This window comes from Morchella importuna (genome assembly GCF_003444635.1).
Source record: "Morchella importuna strain M04M26 chromosome Unknown Morimp01GS042, whole genome shotgun sequence".
In the NCBI taxonomy this organism is placed as follows: domain Eukaryota; kingdom Fungi; phylum Ascomycota; class Pezizomycetes; order Pezizales; family Morchellaceae; genus Morchella; species Morchella importuna.
In genome coordinates, this window is record NW_025763439.1 from 86422 (window position 1) to 112311 (window position 25890).

The following is a 25890-nucleotide window of genomic DNA, read 5'->3' on the forward strand; positions in this document are numbered from 1 at the left end:
TTGTGCCAGTTCGAAGGTGTTGCCGTAATTGTTTCTTATTTCCGATGCTAGACATTGTCCTGCGTCGAAGGCTTCGCCTATGGATGTGGGGATGCCATGGATGATGAATTTTGACCATCTAGAGTTAATTCGGATGTCGACGAAGGGTACCTTTAGTTCGTTCAGGGCAGTTTCAATTTCCTTTTTGTATTCAAGGACCTTAGTTGCTGGGGTTGCGAATTTTGATTCTAGGATTATGTTGTTCTTGGTTGTTTTCCGGGCGGCAATTAGCTGGCAATCGGGGTCCTGGATTTTTGCATTTATCTTGGTTCTGATGTCCGATGGGGTGATTGTGAGTTCCTTATTGGTTTCGATCACGATTTCCCGGTTAAGTTTGGTGATTTCTGGTTTAAACAGGGGGTCTGCTTTGGCTTTGGTTTTCCTCTTGTTCGTGACAGTCGTGAATTCGGGTTTGTATTTCCTGCCGCGGCGGACGCATATGATTTCGGTGCCGGTGGGGCCAGAGTTTCCTTTGCTTTCCCTTTTTGCTGTTGGGCATGGTTGTGGTGGTTGGGGTTGTTGGCGGGTGTGGTGTGGGCGGTGATGGTGGCAGCCGCGACGGCGGCAATTGCCCCAGTTCTACCTTCAGCGATTGCTTGATTGCTGGGCCTGTTGGTAGAGAGGTTAGTGAGCTGTTGTTGGAGGCGGTGGAGTTTTTCCGATGTTTTGTCCTGGTTCTTTGTCATTTCAAACATTTGTTTGGCCAGGACGTCGACGGTGTGCTTGAGGGAATCGTTTTGGGTGGATAGGACTTCGATAGTGGCTTTTAGGTCCCTGTTGATTTGTTCGGTCGTTTGGTTGAGGGGTTCGAGTGCTACGGTGAGGGCGTTTCTAACTACCCAAGAGATGTAGTTCAAGTCCATTCTGGCGTGGGTTTCTTCAGGAACGATGCTGGGGTGGATATAGTCATATTTTGGGGCGTATGGTTCGTTGTACTGAGTATGTTCGGCGAAGATGGAAAAAGGTTCGTTACCGAGTTGGGTCTGTTCCACTGTGGTGGATTGTGTTTGTTGGGTCGATTGGGTGTCGGGGAAGCGGGGGGTGCCGGGGTTCCTGGAGGGGGAGCCCCTGCGAACCAGGAGCTCAACGAGGCTTGCTGGGACATCACTGATGATCCGGATCGGATTGGGTTTGGGAAGACTTCTGATAGAGTTCTCTTCCTGCCCGCGGTGTTTGGAGGGTTGGGTGGGTTTGGTGAGGCCAGGTTTGTTGTTTTTCGCTACGGTCGCGAGGCTTTAAGCGAGGGTTGAGGGGTGAGGAGATCACAACTCAGGGACTAGAGCGTGAATAACTTCGCGTACGAACAGATGTGCGATAAGATACCAATAGATTACGCGGTCTATTGACATACAGGATCGTGTTCGAGTAAAAGTTTTATCGGAAGGCAGGCCAAAAGTTATTGTTGTTCGAAAGTTTTGGTGTTGCGAGGAGTACAGAAGACGTTGCGTAAGGAAGGAAGAAGAGAAAGGAAACAGGAACGAAGCAAGGGAGAGCCCTCTAATATACCCAAGGAAATCCTGCGATGACTAATCCAGAGTGACTCACACCCCACAACCGGACGGAAACCCATAGAAACCCATAGAAACCTCATTACTAATCCAACTCCGAATAACCTAACGACCCCATCCACCGACCCATGAAACTTCCCTACTGTCGACAATTTTACCAGCAATTTTACCTACGAAGTATATGATTTCGACCGTTTTCCTTGCGCCATTAGTTCGTACATACAGCTTTCATTATTGATTGACAATGTTCTACATGAAAATCATAGGCCCCTGGGAAGGTGTTGGTGAAATTGTCGACAGTACTTCAAAGTAGTACGTATAGGTGCTGGTAAAATTATCAACAATAGGGAAAGAGGTAGGTAAAATCGATTGGAAAAGGGACACTTACCGCTACATCACAAGTATCAACCCCGACCTTCTCACCCCCTCACCACCTCCTTCTCCTACACATCCCTATCCCCTGTAGACTCCGGCAACTCTTTGCAAGCGCAAAAACAACTGGCACCTCCTTCAAGGAAGCTCAATCATTTTGCGACGTTTATTGCAAGCTACAATCAGCATCAGTGCACCTCATTTTGCAGGTTGGCAATACTCACTCCTTTTCAGTCTTCACTTGGTCTTTAATAGCAACACTGCCGAATGCCTCTCTTTTTTTGGGTACCCTGTTACCCTCTCGAATGACAGTTGCGGGAACCTTTACCAACGATGGCGGTGGATCATACTTCCCCGCGGTCCCATTGCCATGACCCCATTAGTTGTCGGGAACACTCGGCTTATTGCCGGTGACAGGTACGTGCGCTGTCTCAAGAGGATGACCGTCCCTTGTACCCTCCAGCACACTATTACTCAACGGGCACGGACGCGGGAGCAATTGTCGTGCCTGAAGGGTAGTGCTAGGAACTGCACTAGACATAGTACCGTACTGTTGTGATTCCTGCTGTGCATGTCCCACGGCCGATTGAGTGGCAGTGAGAATTGTCTTTGATTCCTGCGCCATAAGCTGTGCCAATGTCCTATTTACATACGGTACTTGAGGCTCAGGGATGCTTGAGCACTCAGCCACAAGAGGCAGGTTCATATTTGGTGTACGTTCTTTAGTAACACTAAGTGTCCTGATAGATGTCTGCAATGGGAACGTCACCTTTTTGAACAATGTACAAGGTATTGGGGGTACTGGAAACTGTGACTCACACAAGCCACCGAGAGACTCTGGCGCCCGTGCTGTAGACTGGCCTTTAAACACTGGATATTGTGAGCTTAAATCATCAAACAATAACGTGGCATCATCAGGGGACTACTCTATTACAACTTTTGTTTTCATAACTTGAGATAGAGTTATGTGTCGCTCAACGACCTGAGAGGCAACCTTGTCTATTTCTTCTTGTAACTTGGCCTCAGCTGTTTTGACAAAAGATCTCTCTTCCGCCTCCTCCTCCGAAGACTCTTTCATAAGGTTCTTATATGTATGCTTCCACAGCACCGATAGCATTCTTTTGCCTTTGTTCTGTGAAGCAACCATGTATTGATCGTACTTGTCCTTGTCGCTCAGATGATTTTGAGGGCCTCCCGGAAACTCGTAACGTAAATTGCTATCCTGCCACTGCGCCCGGAACCCCTCATACGACCATACTTTGCAGAAGACGCACATCTTTCCATCACATTTCACATTGTACAGCGCCATGCCATAAGTCATGGGAATCATGATCGTCCCAGAACAAACCCACGCTAGAATGGACTTAAATTACAGCTCCTGGGTCATCAAAGATGCATTGACTGTCGCTATCGAAACCCTCAAGCAATATATCGAACAAAACAACAGCAAAATCAATAGCAGTATCACGGGGCTATGGGCGATGAACTCTAATGCCAAGGAATACAACCAGGACAAGGGCAAGGTGTATAAGTATTCGGAGCTATGGACTATTGGGTAGTTCAACCTGATCAGGGATCAAGGTAAACCCTATAAGGTGACATAGGACCAAGTTATATTCGTAGTGTAAAGTACAGAGTTTGCGTGAGAAGAAAAGGAAAGGAAAGGAAAAAAGAAATGGCACGAGACAATACCCCTTTATATATCCAATACCCTTGTCCGATGATGACTCATACCTTCGCCTAACAGAAACTGAAAGAACATAATAGAAATCCCATTACAAATCCTAAACCCCCTGCGCAATACCTCCTCTTCCTATTCCAATATATTACCTAACTGAACTACGTAGCTGCCATTACAGATTAGGCCCTCCTCTAAGGCCTACCTCCTGGTAGGCTTAGGCTTCTGTGGATAGCGCTCATGGAATCGCTTAACAATATCAGGTGAGTGTTCAAGGTCCGATAGTGGTTGCCAGGATGCTTCGTCATATCCTGTATATCGTACCAAATATTCGAATCTCCCCCTTCGTTTCCTTGAATCTAAAATATCTTCAACTTCCTATTCTTCCTCCCCTTCGATTTCAACCAGGGGGGGCGGCGACTGTTGTTGCACAGGTAAGGGGTTACCTACTTCGGGTGACAATAATGAGACATGAAATACTGGATCTATTTTCATCGACCGGGGGAGCTCTAATTCATAGGGATAGGGATTAATAATCCGCTTAACGCTATACGGTCCAATGCATTTCCAATCGAATTTTTTTGAAGGCCGTTTAGTTAGGATATAGCACGTTGATAGGAAAACCTTGTCTCCTAAGTGATAACGGGGAGCCGGAGTTCGATTTCTATTGGCTGACTCTTCTTGTATCCTTTGCGCCCGAAATATCTCTTCCTTTAGAAAATCCACTATATCTTTCATTTCTCGGGCGATCCGATTAGCTTGATCCTCCGCTGTGGTCTTACCATGTTCCAAAGGACCAAAAGTTATCCTTGGATTTCTCCCCGAATTGGCATAGAAAGGGGAGACTCTTGTTGTCTCCGAAGCATTGTTATTTGTTGCAAACTCAGCCATTGGTAGCAATCAAGCCCAATCGTACTGTTGATAAGATACATAGCTTCGAAGATACTGCTCCATTACGGCATTAATTCTCTCCGTCTGTCCATCCGTCTAGGGATGAAATGCGGTAGAAAACTTCGACGATATCTGTAACCGGTTACACAACGACTTCCAGAATTCCGCAACAAACTGCGTTCCCCGGTCGGATACAATGATGTTAGGTAGTCCATGCAGCTTCCAAACATTATTGATATAAAGCCTTGCCAATTCCTTTGAGTCTGCCTCTTTAGTTGTTGGTATTAGATGTCACATTTTGCTTAATCTATCTACCACAACTAGGATTGCATTGTATCCATCACTCTCAGGGAGGTCTGTAACAAAATGCATCAATATGTCTGTCCACAGTCTATCAGGTGTTCGGATAGGATGGAGTACTCTGTACGGTGTATTGCGTGGTGCTTTGCTACGGGTACACACATTGCAATTCATAACTTACTGGTCGACGTATTTTCGCATTTGTGGCCAGTAATATTCTCGATTCAGAAGTTCCAATGTCTTTGCCCTGCCGGGATGTCCTGCCGCCGGCTTGTCATGATGATCTTTTGGAAGCCTTATCCAAAGGTCATTGTCATCTGGTACATATAGTGCGCCTCGATAGAGTAGTCGACCGTTATCATCTTCCGTGCATTCAGCAAGCGACATTTTATTCGAGTGACGGATGCCATTCCGAAGCATACTAAAAACTGTATTTGGGAAACTATCGACTTGGTAAGCTTTTGAAAATAACTCCTCTACAGTGGACATTCCTTCAGCGGATTCATTTGACAAAGAACCCGCGAACAAACTTAGCTTTTCATCCAAATTTTTCCGTTTCAGAACGACTTGACTCTGATGCACCAGCGTTTCATCCCCCTCTATAGGTAGGTAACCCGACCCTCTAGTCAATGTATCCGGTTTCGCTCCTTGCTTTCCTGGTCGGAATTTTATAAGGAAGTCGAAACGTGAAAGGAATTCGGACCAACGGGCTTGCCGGCGATTTAGTCCCTTTGTGATCATAAAATATTCAAGGTTTCGATGGTCGCTAAAAACTTGGATTGGGAATTGGGCTGCTTCAAGATGATGTCGCCATTCCTCAAAGCATCGTATGATTGCTAAAAGTTCCTTGTCATAGATTTCATAATTACATTCTGCTGGAGAATGTTTTTTGGAAAAGAAAGTGACTGGATGTAAGTCTCCTTCGTTGTCGCGTTGCGATAGGATTCCTGCAGAAACATAATCAGATTCATCAGTTTCTACAACGATCCTCCGATCGGGGTCAAAGTGGGCTAGTATCGCTGCAGTAGTGAACATTCTTTTTAAAGTTTGAAATGCTTCTTCTCTTTCTTCAGTCCATTCGAATTTGATATTCTTTTTGGTTAGGGCTGTGAGTGGGGCAACGATCTTTGAATATCCTAGGGTGAATCGCCGGTAGAAATTAGCAAATCCTAGAAATACTTGGACATCATGAAGATTTTTAGGCGTCGACCATTCTAAAACATCAAGAACTTTCTTCATATCCATTCTATTTTCATTCGGAGTTAGGATAAGACCAAGATATTTAGTTTCTTGAACCATGAATTAACACTTTTCGGAGTTAAGGTGAACATGATTCTCATCAAGCACCTTGAGCACTTTTCGAATGTGTTCTTTGTGTTCCACTAAGGTCTCGGAATAGATGAGAATATCATCTAAGTATGCCGTTATGAACTGGTCGAGATAAGGACGTAGGATATCATTAATACAATGTTGAAACGTAGCAGGGGCATTAGCTAATCCAAACGGTATTACTATATATTCAAAATGTCCATATCTAGTTCGGAATTCCGTTTTCCATTCATCACCCTCCGCTATCCTGATTTGATTATACCCCCAACGCAAATCTAACTTGGTATAGTATCGTGCTCTCGACAACTTACCTAGTCTTTCTTTTAACAATGGTAAAGGATATCGATTTTTGATTGTGATTGCATTTAGGCCTCGATAATCAACGCAGAGTCGAAGGATTCCATCATTTTTCTTTACAAACAGTTTAGGTGCTCCCGCCGGTGATTCACAGGCCCGAATAAATCCTTTGGGTAGATTTTCGTCAAGATAGTCTCGTAGTGCTTTCAGCTCGATTTGAGAAAACCCATATGTAGGTCCATATGGTGGTCGTTTGCCATCTTCTAGTACTATTTCGATGTCATGGGCTGGCCAGTGTGGTGGAAGGACTGAAGCATCATATTCTTTGAACATATGGAGACGGTGATGAAATTCTTTTGGTACTAACTGTTCAATATCAAGGATAGGTTTATCATTTGTTGAATCAATAATCGTATGCTGTTCCGGTAAGGGAATCGATGTAGCATGAACAGTAATTGCCGTTCCGCTAAGTGAACAATGTTGACAACAGTTCTTAGAATTAAAAACGAGTAGGTTTTCCTTTGGTCGAATAGTAACATCATGGTGCCGCATCCAAGGTATCCCCATCACGATTGGGTAGTGTCCTAACTTTGTCACAAAACATGGCGTGATTTCTCGATGACCGTGAATGTCTAGCGAGATATCGACGATGTGGGTAATTTTTCCCGACTTGATAGGTCTGCCGTCTATGACGTCTACATGGCGTGGTATTTTGAGGGGGGTCGTTGTAAGATTATTGTAGCATACAAAGGATTCGTCAATGAAAGCATATCCTGATGCTCCAGTATCAATAAGAGCGTAGGTGGGGATAAAAGAACTTTTATTCTATGAAATCGAACAAGTCACTACACGTTGATTCCCATCTATTTCCTCCTCTGATACCAAAAAACCAGAAACAGACATCTTAGGAAAATCCTTAAATGGTACCTGGGCTAAACCACTTAGTGCAAGGACAAATCTTTTGCCGACTCGTTATCGCTTCAATCATTTTCTTCCACCCTCAATGCCGATCCTCTCATCACCGGCCTTCTTGGTTGATTTCCCATTGCCCTTGCTGGTGGACAATCCCTAACCATATGTCCAACACCTCCACAATAGAAACATGGGCCCTCAGCTAAACGGGCATTTCTTTTGGCAGGGGTTGGACGACGACGTCCCCCAGATAAGTCCATTGGTACATCTCCTCCCGGGCGGAACGAAGAATGATTCTCAGCAGCAGGTGTATTGACAGCAGGGGCGGCAGCACGGGAAGTAGGAACAGGATTCGTTGGTAGGGGACGAGGAACCAGGGTAGGGTTCCAAGGTTTTTTATTCCCTCGCTTGACTTCTGCTGCTCGACGACGATTATCCAACCGTTGCAAAAGTATCGCACAGGCATCTACGGTTGCAGGAGTTTCATGATGTATCATTGATTCATCGAGTTCTGCATTAATAACTTCCATTAAAGCTTCAATCCGAGAGACCTCATCCATCCCTGACTCGACAGCATGCCTTTGAAATTCGGCGAAATAATCATCAAACGTTCGATTTCGTTGACGGATGTTCCTAAGATTCCTCCTAGCCGTGCGCATTTGATCAGGGTCCCCGAAAGCAGTATGCAAGATTTCATAGAATCGTAACATAGAGGGCAGAGGGATGCCCTCTTCCACAACATATTGCAAAAACTGATTAGCGGCAACGCCCTCCAGTCGGCTGAATGCATAGGATAGCTTAGACTGTAGTTTGGGGAAGTGGTCAGCATTTCCCAATAGCTTAATCCTCATCTGTTGCTTAAATAGGTGTAATCTTTCTCGATCGCGATCTCCCCTAAACACCTCAGGATCTGGGAGCTTTTCCGATCGATGGGTAGGAACAATGACAGGTGGTACTGGGGGAAATTAGAATAAAACATTTTGGGCCTCCATTTCCTCCCCGAAGAATGTGAAAGTCAAATTCATACAAAACAGTCTTTCGACTTCATACTAGAACATATAGATAACCTAGTGTAACCTCATGGAGCCAAAGACACGTCAAATCCAAGAAATGGTGGACCCCAGAGCTCAAAAAGCTGAAAGCATCCTTCAAAACAGTAAAATGGAAAGCTAGAAACACCCAAAAGTATCAGGATAGAGAAACACACAGGAAAGCCGGCAGGAAATCGAGCACGGCAATCCGCAAAGCCAAAGCAGAACAGAGAGAGAAGGAATTCACAAAAGCCAAAGGAAGTCTCATATGTAATATGGTCAATGCAGGGAAAAGAAGAGACACTACGATCGCAAATATACAAGGTGAATAAATGTTTGAGGGGAAGTGCCAAGGTTTAAAAGCCCAAATCTTCCCCACAAATTGGACATCTTCCAACAATCCCACCCTCCAAACATGACCCCCCTCCTTCGACCTCAGTGATACTTTTCACGAAGTAACACTAGAAAAACTAATATCTGCAGTCAAATCATATCTAGCAAACTCAGCTACCGGCACTAATAACATCCCATACCCATTTACACAAGCTACAGGAAATGCCAACAATCAACTCTTCCGCAATATATTCTCAGCTATGCTTCGACAGTCAATCCAACCAGAACAATGGGAACTCATGAAATATATCCCAATCCTTAAACCGGGAAAATCATACTACTCCCTAGCTAAAGCCTACTGATCAATTTCGCTCCTCCCAATCTTCAGCAACTTATTGGAGAAAATAGTGGCAACAAGACTCTACACAGCAGGCTCCATACTAGAAACTCTCAACAAGAACCAATATCGGAGGTAGAACCACCGTTTCGGCAATCGATGCACTCCTAAACACCCTCATTCCCACACAACAAAATCTCCTAATTACAAAAATCACGGGAACTACTCCAGACCGACCAGCGTTTCTCACCAATGACATATAGGGAGCTTTCAACTGTGTAAACTACTATTAGCTCACCGAAATAATAACATGAAAGAAATTCCCACTCCACTTATCAAATAGTTTAAGGAATTCAACTCAAACCTAATTCTCCAATTCAAGTTCAATCACGAACTGGGAACCCCTGAACCAGACAACTCAGGCCTACCACAAGAATCTCCACTATTATCACTTTTATTCATGATATATGCCGGATTAGTAATTGATCGCACTAACAACACTGGCACCACTTACATCAATGATGATTATCAGCAAAAAACGGGTTTTGCCAGGATGAGTCCGCATGTCCAGATGTCCAAATTCGTCTTCCGTGCCCAAAACCCCATCTGTTGCTCACAAAACCTCATCCCGCTGCCCTAAAATGTGACACGTCATCTTTTGATGCATAATAAGGATTTAAATTTTGCAGATCATCTTTTAGCACCTATCAAGCGTCCAAAATATGCCCTCTCACCTTCCAATCTCTAGTGGGCTTCTCAGATATCATACGTCACCTCTTGACACCCCACCGCCTTCCAAAATGTGACTCACTATGGCTAATCTCCCTAAATCCTGATGCTAGCCCTAACCTCCCTATCAAATGGTGTCAGGTTTGACATCTCGTGGATCTCCACCTGCTTACCTACCTGCCTATCCTCCTCTCAACCCCTATCTCAACACTTATTTTCTACCTGCATCGACACCTACCTCATACCAGCAGCGATGCCCTCTTTGACACCTACCTCCTACCAGCAACAATGCCTACCTCCTATAAGCAGCGATGCCCACATTGACACCTACCCTGTATCAGCAGCGATGCATACCTCGATACCTACCTCCTACCAGCAACGATGCCTACCTCCTACCTGCAACAATACCTCCCTCAAACCAGCAGTGATGACTACCTCGATACCTACCTCTTAACAGCATGGACACCTACCTCCTACCAGCAGGGATGCCTATCTCGACGCCTACCTCCTACCAGCAATGATGTCTAGATATGTATTTACCGACCTCTGTATTTTGACAACTGTACTGAGAACACTACAGACTGCTAAACGATACCAAATTGCTAGGTAATTGCATCAAATTAGCAGCAAATCGAGGCCCAAAACGACACCAAGACATCGACCAATTGCGCCAAGTTGAAACTTAAATCAGCATCAAATCTATGCTCAAATCTACGCCGAATTAACGATTGATGTTGCACTCAATCGACGTTGATTAAGCTCCGAATTGGCTTACAGGCAGGCATTCAGGCAGGCAAGCAGGCAGTCAGGCAGGCATTCAGGCAGGCAAGCAGGCAGTCAGGCAGGCAGTCAGACAGGGAGTCAGGCAGCCAATTGGGCAGGCAGTCGGGTACAGAGATAGGCAATCGGGCACGGGGGTGGGCAGGCACGTGTGGGGTAGGTAGGGCACTCGCAAATATGTACATAGAGAATTACATAGACAGATAGACGAATATGTGTGACAGTCGTAGGGAGAACATATCCTGGTCGATGTACCTTTTGCCGAGTGATCTCATTCTGCCAGTAAAAATTGCTAGCAAAAGCCATTAACCATGTCAATGATACTAATGTGGAGATGCCAGCAGGCGACTTTGCATCTACACCTGTCGTGACGATGTCACTTGACAAAGGGACGGAAAGCTCTTGTCGCGGGGCATACAGGTGTTGGTATGCAGGTAAGAAATCGCTTTATGTTGTCCGGAGTGTCTGGGGCGTCTGGGGTGCTCAGGCGTCATAAGACAAGACTTCATTTTTTGCTGATGATGCACTTATCCAAATAGGAAAAACTCTCACCTTCATCACTAAAAAACTAAACGAAAGAATGGCAGAGAGTGTCCAAAAATCCATGTCTCTTAACATCAAATAGGAAACACCAAAATACGATCCCATCTTCTTCAAACCCACAATATCATGCATCCCCACAGCAAAGAATTCAGTAACAATCACAACAGAGAAAATCTTCTCAAAAGTCAGACTGAAATATGTAGGAGTCTGGCTTGACTCAAACCTCTCTTTCTGACCCCAAATCAAAGAAACTATCGCTAAAGGCCTAACAGTCCTGGACAAAATCATAAATATAGCATACCTCCACGGAACTACCGTTATAGACATGCACCACCTCATGGTACAAGACTTCATCCCAACAATACTTTGGGAATCATAAGCTTGGTGGATAGGAGCTGACCATATCATCCCTTCATTCTCCACACTTTACTATCAAGCCGCCCGAATCATCATTGGCCTTCAAGTTCCCCCATTGTACCTAAACGGAAAGCCTGCTAAAAGAGGCAGCACTACTCCCTCTCGAAAACCTTCTCATTCGAAAATCTAGGAAATATCGTAAAAGAATTCTATGCTACGCAGCCAACCATCCTCTAAATTGAGCACTAATACAACTCCTCCCAGCCAAAACAAGTAATATCAAAAGAATCAGCCCAAAGCGAATCACATCCCTCATGCTTCCCTTCTAAGGACTGGATACCCACAGAGAAAGATGGATACAAAATGACCTTTTCACCAAACCAATGTTGGAGGAATGGAAGACTCGAACCACTGTCAGCTATCACCACTCGGGATAACTCAAACCCCAAACGAAACTGTTAAAACTCCCACTATCCAAGGTGAAAATCATAAACCGGATACGCTGTCAAGCTATCAGATTAGGCAAACACGCAACATAGACCAACCCTGCACAATGCCAATACGGGATGGAACAATCGGTCAAATACACCATACTTGAATGCCCTCAATCGGCACAACTACAGAGTCCACCCACTGACAAGATCCCAAGACCGGCCACCTGGGAAAACTGGCTCATTACTTCTGTCGCCACTTCTACAACTGAAGTGGATTACATGGCTCTCCGACACCAGTCAACAACTGATCTGTTTACGGAACACGATATAGGACTTGAAACGAAAACTGAATTTCTCTTTTATTCTCCATAGAGATAAAAACAGCTCTCTCTTTGGTTAAAAATCCTGTCTTTCATAAAGGTTTTAATATATTGATGTACATTTTCATTTTGTTTCGGAATGGTTTGAGGATGCATTATTTGAACTGGAATATATTGCTATGAACGGCAACGTGGTGGATTTACTCACGAAGGCATTGGATACAGGCAAACATGTTTTATTTTCTTCTACTATTCACTGTTGCTTACGAGGGCAAGTATTAAAATAGGACGCTCGGCATGCTCCATAGCATTAGAGGATCCTTATTATTTTATTATAGTATTTGTCATCAGTGTATGACTCACTCATGACTCTCTTTCCTATTAGTGATTTTATTATTCATACATCTATGACTCATTGTATCTCTTTTATACTACCTCTCTTTAGTAAAAATACGGGGCATTCCCCCTTAGCTAGAACAATAACACCATGAATTACTATACTTCTCTTACAAACTTTCTCTAGTTTCTCATTTTTGTAAGAGGTAAACCCCATCTGATCCCATACAGCAGACTGGTAAGCATCATCAAGCAGGGCTACAACATTCTTTTCGGTAATAGTCCTGTGTTCTGCATCATCAAGCTCTTCTTCCTCACTGTCATTGCCATCATTGGAAAAGCCATCATCGTTTTCATCATCATTTTCATTAGAATCGTTAGAATTATCATCGTTGGAATCGTTTCCAACGGATTCAGCAACAACACCTCTCTTTCTGCTTGTAGCAGCAGCAGCAGCAGTGTTTTTTTTGGCTCAGCCTGTTACATTTCATCACATTCCAATCAGTATCCATCAATAGAAACGTGGACTTCCTCACAGTTACAGCTTGCTGTACTTTCTTGTTGTATTGTTGAAAAAGCTTCATTTGTTCAGGTATCAAAGTAGATAAAAAAGTCTGGCATTATTGTGTCCTCTTGGGCCTGACCCTCTTATCAGCAGACACCAGCAGACATCAGCGGAAAGTAGCAGAAAACAGCAGGAAACAGAGCTTCATCAAGAGACGTACGATAACAGACCAAAATCCAGATAAGGGCTGAAGTATTGTGCGTGGTGGTGAAAAATACTGCTGTTGTGAAATGTTGAGCCACAGGTGATAGACGATTGTCAGTATCCGTGTATTGAGATTGGCTGTGGGTTGTAACATGTTGTGAAACGTGTCCTCGTAAGTGCGGCACAATAGCTGCATTGACAGGGTCCACAATGCAGCTCAACGGGCTGGACTGGAGTGTCAGACTCAATATGCAGGTACTAATGTGGCCTGTTGAAGCTTTATTCGTGCCCCACCTTTTGGCAGGTACCCACCCGACAATAGCTTTTTTTATTCTTAATTCCTTAACAAACCCCACAATTTCGGTACTTTCATATATAGAGAGTACGTATATGGTTTCCTGGTCACCATCGAGATACAACAAAGATATCTGTTATAGCGCTTACTATTCAAAAAAGCTCTCACTCAGGATCATTCCTCCAATTTAGACATCGGAACCCGTACTACTACTCTAATCCCACCCCATTTTCCGCCATTGTAACTACACTACCCGTTTGATGATCTAATGTGCACTTGGTACCCTTTTCATGGAGAACACAAGGCGTCAACCAGCTGACGCCGGACATAAATACCATGGTCTAGTTTCGAAGAAAAACACAGGGCATATATTTTATCCAGTGTATAAAATCATTACAATCACACACTCATGATACTATAGCACATAGTATTCACAAGGACCTAATGTCACCCAAAAGCTCTCACTCAAGCCCCCTCTAACAGGGACATCGCATCTCTCCTCAACTGCACTAAGTGCCCCAAATAGGTTCCCAGGTTCTCTCCCCGCATCAGATCCAGTCCTCTATTCTGACCCCAAACATTTAAGCAGCTCTTCACGAATGTCACATAATTTCTGCCCATCGACCGGTAAACCCTCGTGATTGCTTTCTCCATGCCGAGCTCCGGCGCGCCCGCTGCCACCTGAAGCTCATCCACACACAATCCTCCCAGCTGGAGCAAAAGATACCCTAGCCTATAGACATCACGATTGCGATCACCTATATCGCTGTCACCTGACCGCAGTACTAGATATGGCGTCCACCGCCCGAATTCCGCGTCATCTTGCGCCGTGAAGTAGTGTATCGTTCCGATGCCCCAGTCTCGTATCCATGAGGAGCAGTACAGATGAAGCAGCGATTGAGCAAGAGATACCGTCATCAACAAGCGGTCGTGAACTGTCAACTCACTGGGACGCGTCGTGATGACCTGCTGAAGTGAGATATAGCCGCCACTGCCGCCACCTCCGAGTTTGTGCGGTAACGATGGGGCTAGCCGAAGACGAAAGCCGCCGCTGGTATCGTGCAAGTACCGCTCGTAGCCCTCACCCGCCCCCGCTACCTCCGTGCAGATGTTGGCGTGCCCGCTCCTACCTGGCAGAGAGGCAGCCACCGCACCGCCGCTGCCGTCGGGTTGGAAACAGACCAGTGCGGTTCCCTGTCTAATAGATTGCCCGCTCCCGTGCGTAAATAGGAACGAGAACTGGGCCAGTATTTCATCAGCTGGGGTTTGTAACTGCTTTGATTTCCCCTTCCGATCGACGACCACCGGGGACGAGCTGCCAATCTGCCCGTCGAGACATAGATGTACAGTGTGGCACTGACATATCAGTGCATTGGAGATAGCTTTGTGGAGCCGGACACCAGCTGCATGGACGAACTCTGTATTCCGGCGCGCTTTCGCTATGTCCGAGGCGGAGGTCGCAGGACGTGATACGTGTTCGTCTTCCGCGCTGCCAGGGCGCAGTGATATCTTGATTAGGTTGAAGATCGATTCTAGGTCAGTGATATAATCCCGGAGTTCTCGGCAGAGACTCTGAACCTCTTCAACAAGCCCTTTGACGAGGCTCGAAAATCGCTCGAGTGGGGACGGGTGCTCGGTGCGTGGGCCAATGCATGGCATAGTCGAGAGGACGGACTGGAGTGCGCGAGTCCGCTTCCTCATGGGGGCCCCTGCCGGTATTGGTGGGGGAACTGGTTCTCCCGCTTCTGCCAGCTTTGTTTGCGAGAGGAGCTGTGACTTGTGGATCCTGTCTAGTGTGCGTGAACAGTTTTGGATGGCGCTCTTGACCGGTTCGACGTACTCGCCTAACTTTTCCTCGAGGCGGGCATTGAGGTCCTTCTCATTCCACTGCGTGCTATTGAGGTCGTCCAACATTGCACGGCGTACCTTCCTCTCGACAAGGCTCCTAAGAAAGAGTTCTAGGTTCTGCTTCAGGACCGATTCGAGAACGATGACCCTACGCATTGCCTGCTGCGAGTCCTCATCGTAGGATTTATAGTTGGACACAAAAGTGGTGACTTGCTGGTAGCCTTTAAAGACCGCGGCGACGAGGGGAAGAACCCCAATGACACCAAGGGTGAGTTCGGCCATGCCAGCGGAGGTATCGGTTTCTCAGCTGGGGTAGAGATAGAACTGCCAGCGAGCCCGGGCCGCTTTAGCTAAGGTACGAGGAAAGGGGACTGCTGTTGCTGTTGGGGGCCAGGTAACTGAAGTGCGCTCGTCCTGCGATCACCGTCGAATGAGGGGACCAATCAAGATCTGGCACATCAGCATTTTCTGTTAGCCGTGATGAGTGCTTACGTAAGTATTACCGTCCAAGGTCGCTTGAAACTTTCCCCACACCAAGGTTTTCCTTAAAATCATCGTCAATCCCATCAATCTCATTGAATCTGTTGCTTCATCTGATTAAGTTTGTCAAATCTTGAAAGAGTCACATCGTCACCTCCCAACTGTCTGCCTCCTGTCACGCTGTGTATTCGCGAATATGTCTTCCCCGGAAACACCTCCCATTATTGCTAGTGGCCTCATCACCGCATGCACCACCCACATCCGCGAGCTTTCCAAACTCTCCGGCAAAAGCATTAAAAATGACTACCGAACACCGCTTTGTCACGAGTTTGGGCGCTTCCGTCTGTGGACGCGCGCCTTCGACAATACACCCCCAGCGGATGGTAATATACTGGAGGAAGTGCTGGAGGACGCTATATACCTTAAGGAGCCTATAGTCCTACTCCTGGCGTCATTTGCTAGTTGTCTCCTTGATGACTGCCTCCGGAAAGGTATGATCGCGCTCTGTGACATTGGCGAGCAGTGCTGACATCATCTACAGTTGGCAACGACTACACCCGCACGCTCCTGCGGCTATCCCTCAGCGAGGTGGCTAAGGCGTATCCACAGTTGGACAGCAAATTGAAACGTGAGTGGAAAACACAGGATGCTGCCATTGGGGAGCTGCGCGAGTGTATCGATGCGCTTTTTGACGTACTATCTACCCTTGACAAAGTCATGGAGGAGATGAAGGAGGATGAGACGACGGGGGTAAGTCACATGGAACGACCCATAACTAGGACAAATGCTCCACAACCTAGCGAACACACCACCTCCCCAGAGACTTCTCCTTTTGGAAAGGGGCAGGAGATACCGGAAGGACTCGGATTTGAATATCCACTCACAATGGTGGGAGGGGGTGCCTTAGCGGAGGGTGAGTCGGCCGCTATGACCGGATCTCTGGAGAGGCAGGCGTCGTCGGACAGATGGTGCTCCTCATCCATCAGTGGTGACATGGAGGATCAGGAGGCCTTGGAGAAGGCTTTTTGGGAAGAGAAACCAGCACCCCGAGCGATGTGATGGGTAAGCACTGGGAGATATACCAGCAATATATCCGGGACAGATTCCCTCACGCAATTGAACAGCTGGATATTGAAGGGTTTTCAAAGGGGAATGTGGACTGTTACGACAGGTTGGTGAGGCTGGACGAGGATAGGGGGAAGGAGAGGGAGGAGAAGAAGGAAGAGCAGAAGGAGGAGCTGAAAGAGGAGAAGTTGGTATTCGAGAATGTCGGACAAAGGTTAGTGCGCCCCCAGTGCATATATTAATCAACAGCACTTACTATTTCTTCTTGACAGTGCCCATCTGCCCCCCGTGCTCGAGGAGTCTGAGATGCACATTCAAACAGCCCAGGATATGCTGGAAGGAATGAAAGATTTACCAACGGCAGGTGTCGCCACCACGTTCAAAGACTCCGGACTCGGTAGCTCCGCTCCTCACAGCCTCCCACCAGTCTCAATCCACACTCCGGACCCACTGCCAGCTATTATCATTCCCCAGCCTACGGTCCCCCACGCCTACACGTTCCTTGCCCCACCCCCTTCCGTCTCCGGCTTGACGCACTCAACCATCTGCTCAGTGTCGTCGGAACCAGGCAAGAGACGCCTCCTTCCCCGGGTCCCCGAACATTCACGATACGGGACCGGTTTCGAATGCACATTTTGCGGATTGAATCAACGCCCCACTACCCAAGGCCACACGTGGAGGTATGGTCCCATCTTTCCCTGACATTCCCCGCCTGCAGTGTCCAAGCCTGACTCGTCATCGCGACTGGCGCCGAAATGTCCAGAAAACATGTCTTTGCCGACCTGTCGCCATACATGTGTATTCGCACCCGGTGTTCCAGCTCGGGCAGGTTCTATAGCTCAAAGAAGGCCTGGGTCGCGCATGATATGGCCTGCATACGGAGCCCACGAGAAGGCGGCGAGGCGTTTACGACAAGGGAGTGTCCGTTCTGCGCGAAGAACTTCGATGGAAACACTGGAAGGTTTTACAGCCATGTCGCGCACCACATGGAGGACATACGCTTGTTCGCGCTGCCGCCGGCTTACCGTGAGTATGAGGAAGAAGAATACGGAAATGGCTCAGAGTCAGGAAGTACAGACGGGGCGAGAAGCATTGGGGGGGACAAAAGCGTGCTGGGACAGTATCTTGCGGTGAATAGCGCGGTACATACCGTGTCCACAAGTGAGTGGGCCTTAAGGACGCAGGCCGAGACCGATGGTGAGTGATCCTTCGGACCGGGTTTTCCCATGCTGTGACCATCCGTCAATTGACAAAGAAAACCTTGTAGTCGAGCCTTGGTACCACAGTGTCGAACCTCTAGCTGCTCCTACACCATCTGGGCTTGCTGGAGGGGAGCATGCATTATTGGATACTGAAGAGCAACGTCGAAGCAGGCTTGCGAAGTCTCGATGGCTTATTCTGACGGGGACCTTCAAGGCCGTCATGAAGTTTCTTAAACCACTGCTTGCTGAGAAGCAGCGCCGAAGCAGGCTTGCGAGGCATCGATTGCTTATTCTCGCGGGGACCTTCAAGGCCGTCATGAAGTTTCTTAGACCACTGCTTGCTGACGAGCAGCGCCGAAGCAGGCTTGCGAGGCATCGATTGCTTATTCTGACAGGGACCTTCAAGGCCGTCATGAAGTTTCTTAGACCACTGCTTGCTGAGAAGCAGCGCCGAAGCAGGCTTGCGAGGCATCGATTGCTGATTCTGACAGGGACCTTCAAGGCCGTCATGAAGTTTCTTAGACCACTGCTTGCTGACGAGCAGCGCCGACGCAGGCTTGCGAGGCATCGATTGCTTATCCTGACAGGGACCTTCAAGGCCGTCATGAAGTTTCTTAGACCATTGCTTGCTGACGAGCAGCGCCGACGCAGGCTTGCGAGGCATCGATTGCTTATCCTGACAGGGACCTTCAAGGCCGTCATGAAGTTTCTTAGACCATTGCTTGCTGTCGAGCAGCGCCGAAGCAGGCTTGCGACGTCTCCACTATTTATGCTTGCTGAAGCGCAGCACCGAGGCAGGCTTGCGAGGCATCGATTGGGTATTCTGACGATGACCATCAAGGCCTTACTCATGTTTCGTAGACTATCGTTTTCCGCGCGACAGAGGCTTGCGTGGTCTCGATGGCTTATTTTGAGGGGGACCTTCAAGGCCGTGAGGAGGTTTCGTGGACTGGTTCCAGACCCTCTAACGGTTACTGAGCGAAAACGGGAACGGGATCGTCCTGACCCCACGAGGTTTACTTCTGCCAACACGATGCCCCAGAGGGTCACCAGATCAATCCCACCGAGTCAACGCCCTGAAACGGTTACCGCTGAGGGGGGGAAATACCTCGGCAACGATCATGCGTCGACTGAAAGGCCTTCCCCAAGCGATAGTGAAAGGGATCGGCTTTTCACCAGACTGCTTCGACTGAGATCAAACCCTCCAAAGGTTACCAATGAGGGGAAGGGAGGACCTCAAGAACGATGATCCGTTGATTGATGACCCTGCCCAAAGCAAGCTTGCAAGGGCTCGGATCCTTGGCCCCAGGAAAGGGGGTTACTCAGGGCCACCAAGAGCTGAGTCTATTATTCATACGTCTATAACTTTCATTATATTTCTGTACTACCTTTCTTTAGTATAAATACGGGGTTGTGCCGCCTTAGCTAGAATCAACACGTGCAATATCTGCATTCCTTTGCGTTTATCCTTTCTAGATTTAAATTCTGTTATGCGTGTGGGGGAGTCTACTGTGTACTGCACTTGGATATGTACTGCAATACCCTATGTTTTAAATGTTGGGAAACGAGTGTTCTGGTCCGTTGAGCAAGACGCGGATTTGGCCAAATGATCACCAGGGTTTCGAATGGTACGAACCGGTTTATATTTGGGACGGAACCATACCAACTGCTCAATATGTACAGTACGATGCCAGTCGTGAGGGTCAGGCGCGGCGTCGCAACGCCCCCAGAACCATCACGGGTACCAGCACAGCAACCACAATTGATCCTTTGGAGAGCTGTATAGTTGTTAAATATTAGATAAATAACAATGATTTGACATTTAATATCTTGTGTACCAACCCACCGTGAAAAGGTTGTGGAAATCTGGTTGCGCCTGACCCTCACGACTGGCGTCGTACTGTAAGAATAAACTGTACCGACTGTACCAACTAGATAAGTGCACGGTTTGTACTGGTTTAACCAAGTAAACTGAAAGGGTCTATGGCCCGTGACTAATGATATTTAAACATGACTGACATATAGTTCTCAAAGACAAGAGTATGAGATAAAATAGAAAGCGTAGAGTATTTACAATCGGACAGAAGTATTAGATTTCTTAACAGAGATATGGCGAAGCCTATTCCAGTCACCATCTTCCTAATTGATACATTACAAGCCTGTTGCCCGATCCCACGACTTCAGGTATTCTTGTGCTTCAATGGTTTCAGTACCAAAACGGTTCTAGAGTGTTCCAATGGTAAGCTTTACGGACGAGAATAACCACTCTGGTTCAGCAGAAATCGCCGGAATTGAATGAGTATCAATAGCCATCTTGCTCAGACTAGGATAATGCTGGCGCACCCGGATATCCATCCACTATAACCTGGAGTCTGCAATTGCTAGTTCGGGTGATGTGCTACCATATTGAGTGAGCTCGTCCGTCTCAACTGAATCGCCGTTGGCATTTGCACTAGTACCAACAGTCATCCATGATTCAAAATCATCTGCTTGTGGCTGTTCTTCATTTCGAGCCCGTTCCAGTTGTGTTAGTGAGGAAGGACCCAAAGCCTTGTATTTGGCTATCCAAAATGACTCCAATATCTCCCTTGCTTGCTTTACATCTGCTTCACTCCACCGCTCTTCAAAGTAATGCGACTTGAATTTGGGATTGAGAACCACGGCAGTAATATAAGGTGGTGATGATTTTGCGAAGATATAATATTTGTTAAGTTCTGAAAAGATTAGGGAAAAAACATAGTCCGAATGCAAATGCGGTAAAGGCGAACAAAGTGTAACCCACATACTTACTGAACGCGACGCAACGGCGGAGACCCGGGCGAACTACAATGAACACACTGGCAGTTCAGCCATCAAACTCCTCTGGAAGGCCAGCGGTATTGAAGCAGTGACGAAGATATAGAAGCAGTTTATAATTTGGAGATATGAGAGAAACAGACAGGACTAGATCGTGGAAGAGGAAAGAAGAGAACTGGATATGGGCGGGGAACTTTGAAGGACGCTAGAGACGAGGAGTACTTCAAGAGTATTTATGCGATTCTTTTTCATTTGTCTAAATACTACGTAAGCGACGGTGGATGAGATAGGGTAGTGCAGAAGTCATTGCCATAACTATAATGTTGCGAGCAATTAATCAATTAAACAAAAAAAGACAATATTTGTTGAATTTGGCTTTTCCATTGAGGACCATAATAGCGAATACAACATTATGCGTGAGTTATGCATTGTTGTAATGAGACATCAAAAAATCAATTACAGGCAGTACCTTCCCGAGTGTCGCATTATGTCCTTCAGTGGCAAGTGTACCTTTGAATCATCAGTGGTATATCCCACTCAGGTTTTGATAATCGATACTCCTATGGTACATGTTCATAGATGTAAAGATCAATCACTACCCGAACTGCTGAGCATAACATTGATATAAGGAGAGAATACCACGGATTCCATTTTTTACTATTGTTTCTGTACGAGATCAGTACATATCTTCTTGACGATGTTATTCGCTTTGCCTAATGGCCTTTCCTTACGACAGTTATCAATGCCTTCAGCGGTCTTTTAGTAAATATCCCATCCTCCACCATATCGCTACCAGAGCCAAATAGAAAATCGTTGACACTAAAGTTAATTATGTGTCCTTTATAACGGAGTCGGCACTGTTCATGGTTCAGTTGCATTCTGGCTTCTTGTAGGAACGAACGAAGATGTTGAAACGGTGTATCATTGTTGGATGCATAGTCCATCATACCATATCCGAACTGTGATTTGATACTGTAATCCTCGATAATAGTACCAATAATGTGTGCCATATTCTGATCCATATTTGATACCTTAATACCCTTTAGTCTGTAAACTGACTCCCGTAGCACCCTATCTTCGTCGGTAAAGTTAGCAATAATACCAAGTAGCGTCTGGTTATTTGGTGATGTCCCACTTGAACCGCCTAAAGTAAAACGGATTTTGGATTGAGCGTGTTGTAAGGACACTATGATTTTCATTTTCTGTTTAGTAAATGCTCGTAGTTCGCATGCCTGTATCATAGTCCATGAGGTTGGGAGGTATGTTACTGCCTCCATTCAGAAGTATGGAGCGGTGTCGTGGGGTTGGCTCCGGGTTCAGAATGTAAATGGTAAGCTATGTTGGGAAATCAATCCAATCTGTATACACGGTTAGAACTTATGAACAACTGCGGTTGATACATGTTTCTCACTATAAGATCTGAAATTACCTCCGAGTTTAACTGAATTTGTAGCCCTTACTCCTTTGCATTTTCTCTCTGATGTTCTCCTGAATGCCAACTCTTTTCATTGACTGCTGTATAGCCCTATTCTTGTTGGTAAGCCTTGCGTTCTAACAAGCAACCCATTAATCTTATGAGCTTTATTCACGTGGTTTGAACACGGTTTAATGCCCCTTGTATGTTGCTTGTTAGGATTGCTGGTTTGTCAGGCGTGACACCTCTGACCTTTTTATACGAAGATTTTGTTGTATTGGGATTATGGTGTGGAGAAGTGTGTTAATAGCAGAAATCGAGTGTCGCCCTCTGAACAGGTTTTAGGAAAGTGTTCATGGATTGCACCAGGCTGTAGAGTCTGTATGCAACATTTTTCTCTAGTACCATGCTGAAACGTAGTCCAGCTTTCCTAGCGTTGGTATCTGGATGCATCTGACAGCCCCTCATCTGTTTGGGTGTGTTAAATGTTTTAAAATAGTGAAGAATATATTCTGGATTAGTAGGTGATTTGACTTAATAACTGCTTGAATGAACGTATATAGGAAGCCGTCCATGCCGGTTCCTGACTGCTTGGGGTAGCGGTTCGGTGCCACAAGTAGTTCTTCTAGGGATAGTTTCTGGAAGGTGTTACTAATGTCAAAGGAAGGGGTTTGATTTGGATCTGGGGGAGGGGTTGGGAATGTTCGATTTGTTGGGAAAAGTTGGACTGTTAGAGCTTGGAACCTACCTGCAGACGTTTCTTCAACTTGTATGGTAGGGAGGATGGTATCCCTCATGGATGGATTGGGTAACACATTGGGTTACGAGGAGTTTTATTAGTCAGCATCAGCAACAAATGGATTTAGACTGGACGAATCCGTGCGCTCAGATGTCCAAATTCGTCTTCCGCGCCCAAAACCTCGTCTGTCGCTCAAAAAACCTTGTCCCGCTGCTACCAAAATGTGACACGTTGTCTTTTAGCGCCTAGTAAGCATACAAAATGCGACCACTCGCCTTTTAACGCCTAGTAGGCCTCCCAAATATGACACCTCGTCTCTTGACGTCCCACTGCTTCCCAAAACGTGACCCACCGTGGCGAATCTGCCTAAGACCTGGCGCTAGCCCTGACCTCGCTAGCAAATGACGTCAGATTTAACATCTCGAGGATCCCCACCTGCTTACCTACCTGCCTACCTGCCTCCTTCCTCTCGATGTCTACCTCGACACCTACCTCGACACCTACTACCTACCTGCATCAACACCTACCTCGACACCTACCTCCTACCTGCAGCGATGCCTACCTCAACACCTACCTGCTACCTGCATCGACGCCTACCTCCTACCTGTAGCGATGCCTGGATACGTATTTACCTACCTGTATTTTGATGCCTGTACTGACACCGCTACAGACTGCTCAATAGCAGCAAATCGACGCCCAAATTGACACCTAGATTGACGCCCAAAACGATACCAAACGTCGACTAATTGCACCAAGTTGACACCTAAATCAGCATCAAATCTACGCTCAAATCTACGCTCAAATCGAAGACTAACGGTGCACGAAATCAACGTCAATTAAGCTCCCAATAAGTAGGCAGGTGAGCAGGCAGGTGAGGGGGTAGGCCATCGGGCACGTGGGTAGGCAGGCAGGTGCGGGGGAGTCAGGCAGGCAGGCAGCGGGCGGAGGTAACAAATATGTACAGTACGATGCCAGTCGTGAGCGTCAGGCGCGGCGTCACAAGGCCCCCCGAACCATCACGGGTACCAACACAGCAACCACAATTGATCCTTTGGAGAGCTGAATTTTTGTATAGTTGTTAAATATTAGATAAATAGCAATGATTTGACATTTAATATCTTGTGTACCAACCCGCCGTGAAAAGGTTGTGGAAATCTGGTTGCGCCTGACACTCATGACTGGCATCGTACTGTACATACCACCCGGAATGACGTCCGTGATATCATAGGCGCGGATGGACTCTGTGAGACCTGCCATCCCCCACCGTTGATAGTGGTATGCCGCAATCCGTTTGGTAAAAGGCTACTGTGGTATGGGTGCGACGGCCCCCATATATCTAGAGAACGGCAGTAGTAGCAAGCGGTGGTGAAGTCCCGTGGCTTGACGCCCTCCACACAGCTGTAACATCATGTAAGATATACTTCCCGAGGATTCAGTACCCCGCAGTTGATTTGTAAAAGTTAGTGTTCCGTGTCTGAATGAAACTCACCCAGCTACATACCCCTTGATTGTACCACAGCTTCGGCAGATTTAAAAGCCACTCCCCGCCACCAGAGTCCTCCCATTCTTCACCCACTTGACGAAAGCTCAGCAGCTACTGCTCCAGCCCCCAAGCCCCAACACACAAGCCCAGATATCCCAAAACGCACTTCCGCACCATGCATTGCCGTCCCCACCCGCTCCTCCCGCTGCTCCTGCTTGTCTTAGCCATCACCACCCCCACCCTCGCCACAGACCTTTTCCCAAGCAGTCTCATAGGAGTCCCCAGCATCCTCCCGAACCCCACAGACCTCATCCCCATACCTACGATCCTTATCCCCAACCCCACCAAGATCATTTCTCCCGTCCTCCCCAAGCCCTTTGCCGGCGCTGCGGTCGGTATGACACCTGAAGTCGGAACCGATGCAGACATGCGGCTCGAGAGCGGCGCGGTGGCGGGCGAGACGGCGTTGGGCTCTGCTGCATAAGTGGGTGGGTAGGTTGCTGAGTCGATATGGAGGGGCGGGGGGGATGTCAAACTCTGAAGGCCCTGTCAACAGGTGGCGAGAGGTACTCCGGGGCGTCGGGGATCATGTGGTTGTATGGTACGAGCGGGAGATACAGGCCAGGAGGGAGAGAGATTGCTGTAGCTAGCTGGACTAGAATACAATGTGACCTTCATTACCCCCTGTCCGTAAGTCAGTGTTGCAGAGCTAGTAGATTGTGCAGACGGGGATGTAGATACCTGCAAGTACCTGGTGGTATGAAATAATGAAACATCGCCTGTACCGCGTTGCCGGAACGGATGAGATCTGAAATCCCCCCAGTTGGCCATAATGGCTAACCGTTGATATCCGTCGGGTGTCGGTAGAAAGCCCCCTCCCCCCCGTTCTCTGCATGATGGCCACTATGCGTGGTAAGGATCTTTAAGTTTGGTGTGATGTCTTACATATACCCTCACACTCCCGCTCTTTCAACTGCCAGATATGCTTCCCGTTGTTCCACCGCCCCAGCGGGTGATATGTGGGGGTGTTTTTGGAAGCCTGATTGAGTAGATTAGGTTTCATTGAGTTGTGCTACCAGGAACGTCAGTAAGCTTGATCTCGGGTGGGTTTCGTAGGTAGTGTGGTATGAGTCACTATCTGGACTGTAATAGGCATTGTAGCGTCGTCTTGTCGCCCGATAGGGTTATCTAAGGACGTCAAGATGATGATTTGATAATTTCGTTTTGGTATTGATCCGGCCTCCATGTATGATGATGCCCCAACTTGAAACCTCCATCCCGTCCCGCGGCTGCGAGTAGAGTTCCCACTGATCCACCACCCTGCTATTTGAGA

The 25890-nt window shown here is 47.0% G+C and overlaps 6 protein-coding genes across 6 annotated transcripts; 2 read left to right on the forward strand and 4 right to left on the reverse strand.

Annotated features, from left to right (window-relative positions):
* Positions 1–2298: 2298 nt before the first annotated feature.
* On the reverse strand, positions 2299–2625 carry LAJ45_10121 (uncharacterized protein; the record flags this gene model as incomplete). The annotated part of the gene is made up of 1 exon (XM_046119652.1): positions 2299–2625. The coding sequence occupies one exon, from the start codon at positions 2623–2625 to the stop codon at positions 2299–2301; it is 327 nt and encodes a 108-aa protein (XP_045967102.1).
* A 216-nt stretch (positions 2626–2841) lies between these two features.
* On the reverse strand, positions 2842–3249 carry LAJ45_10122 (uncharacterized protein; the record flags this gene model as incomplete). The annotated part of the gene is made up of 1 exon (XM_046119653.1): positions 2842–3249. One exon carries the CDS (start codon positions 3247–3249, stop codon positions 2842–2844), a length of 408 nt encoding a protein of 135 aa, XP_045967103.1.
* A 10746-nt stretch (positions 3250–13995) lies between these two features.
* LAJ45_10123 (uncharacterized protein) lies at positions 13996–15660 on the reverse strand (the record flags this gene model as incomplete). The annotated part of the gene is made up of 1 exon (XM_046119654.1): positions 13996–15660. The coding sequence occupies one exon, from the start codon at positions 15658–15660 to the stop codon at positions 13996–13998; it is 1665 nt and encodes a 554-aa protein (XP_045967104.1).
* Positions 15661–16054: 394 nt separating this feature from the next.
* On the forward strand, positions 16055–19374 carry LAJ45_10124 (uncharacterized protein; the record flags this gene model as incomplete). Its single annotated transcript, XM_046119655.1, has 6 exons — positions 16055–16349; positions 16400–16771; positions 16864–17137; positions 17196–17603; positions 17687–18120; positions 18191–19374. The coding sequence occupies 6 exons, from the start codon at positions 16055–16057 to the stop codon at positions 19372–19374; spliced, it is 2967 nt and encodes a 988-aa protein (XP_045967105.1).
* Positions 19375–21634: 2260 nt separating this feature from the next.
* LAJ45_10125 (uncharacterized protein) lies at positions 21635–22120 on the reverse strand (the record flags this gene model as incomplete). Its single annotated transcript, XM_046119656.1, has 1 exon — positions 21635–22120. One exon carries the CDS (start codon positions 22118–22120, stop codon positions 21635–21637), a length of 486 nt encoding a protein of 161 aa, XP_045967106.1.
* Positions 22121–24732: 2612 nt separating this feature from the next.
* LAJ45_10126 (uncharacterized protein) lies at positions 24733–25041 on the forward strand (the record flags this gene model as incomplete). The annotated part of the gene is made up of 1 exon (XM_046119657.1): positions 24733–25041. The coding sequence occupies one exon, from the start codon at positions 24733–24735 to the stop codon at positions 25039–25041; it is 309 nt and encodes a 102-aa protein (XP_045967107.1).
* Positions 25042–25890: the final 849 nt, after the last annotated feature.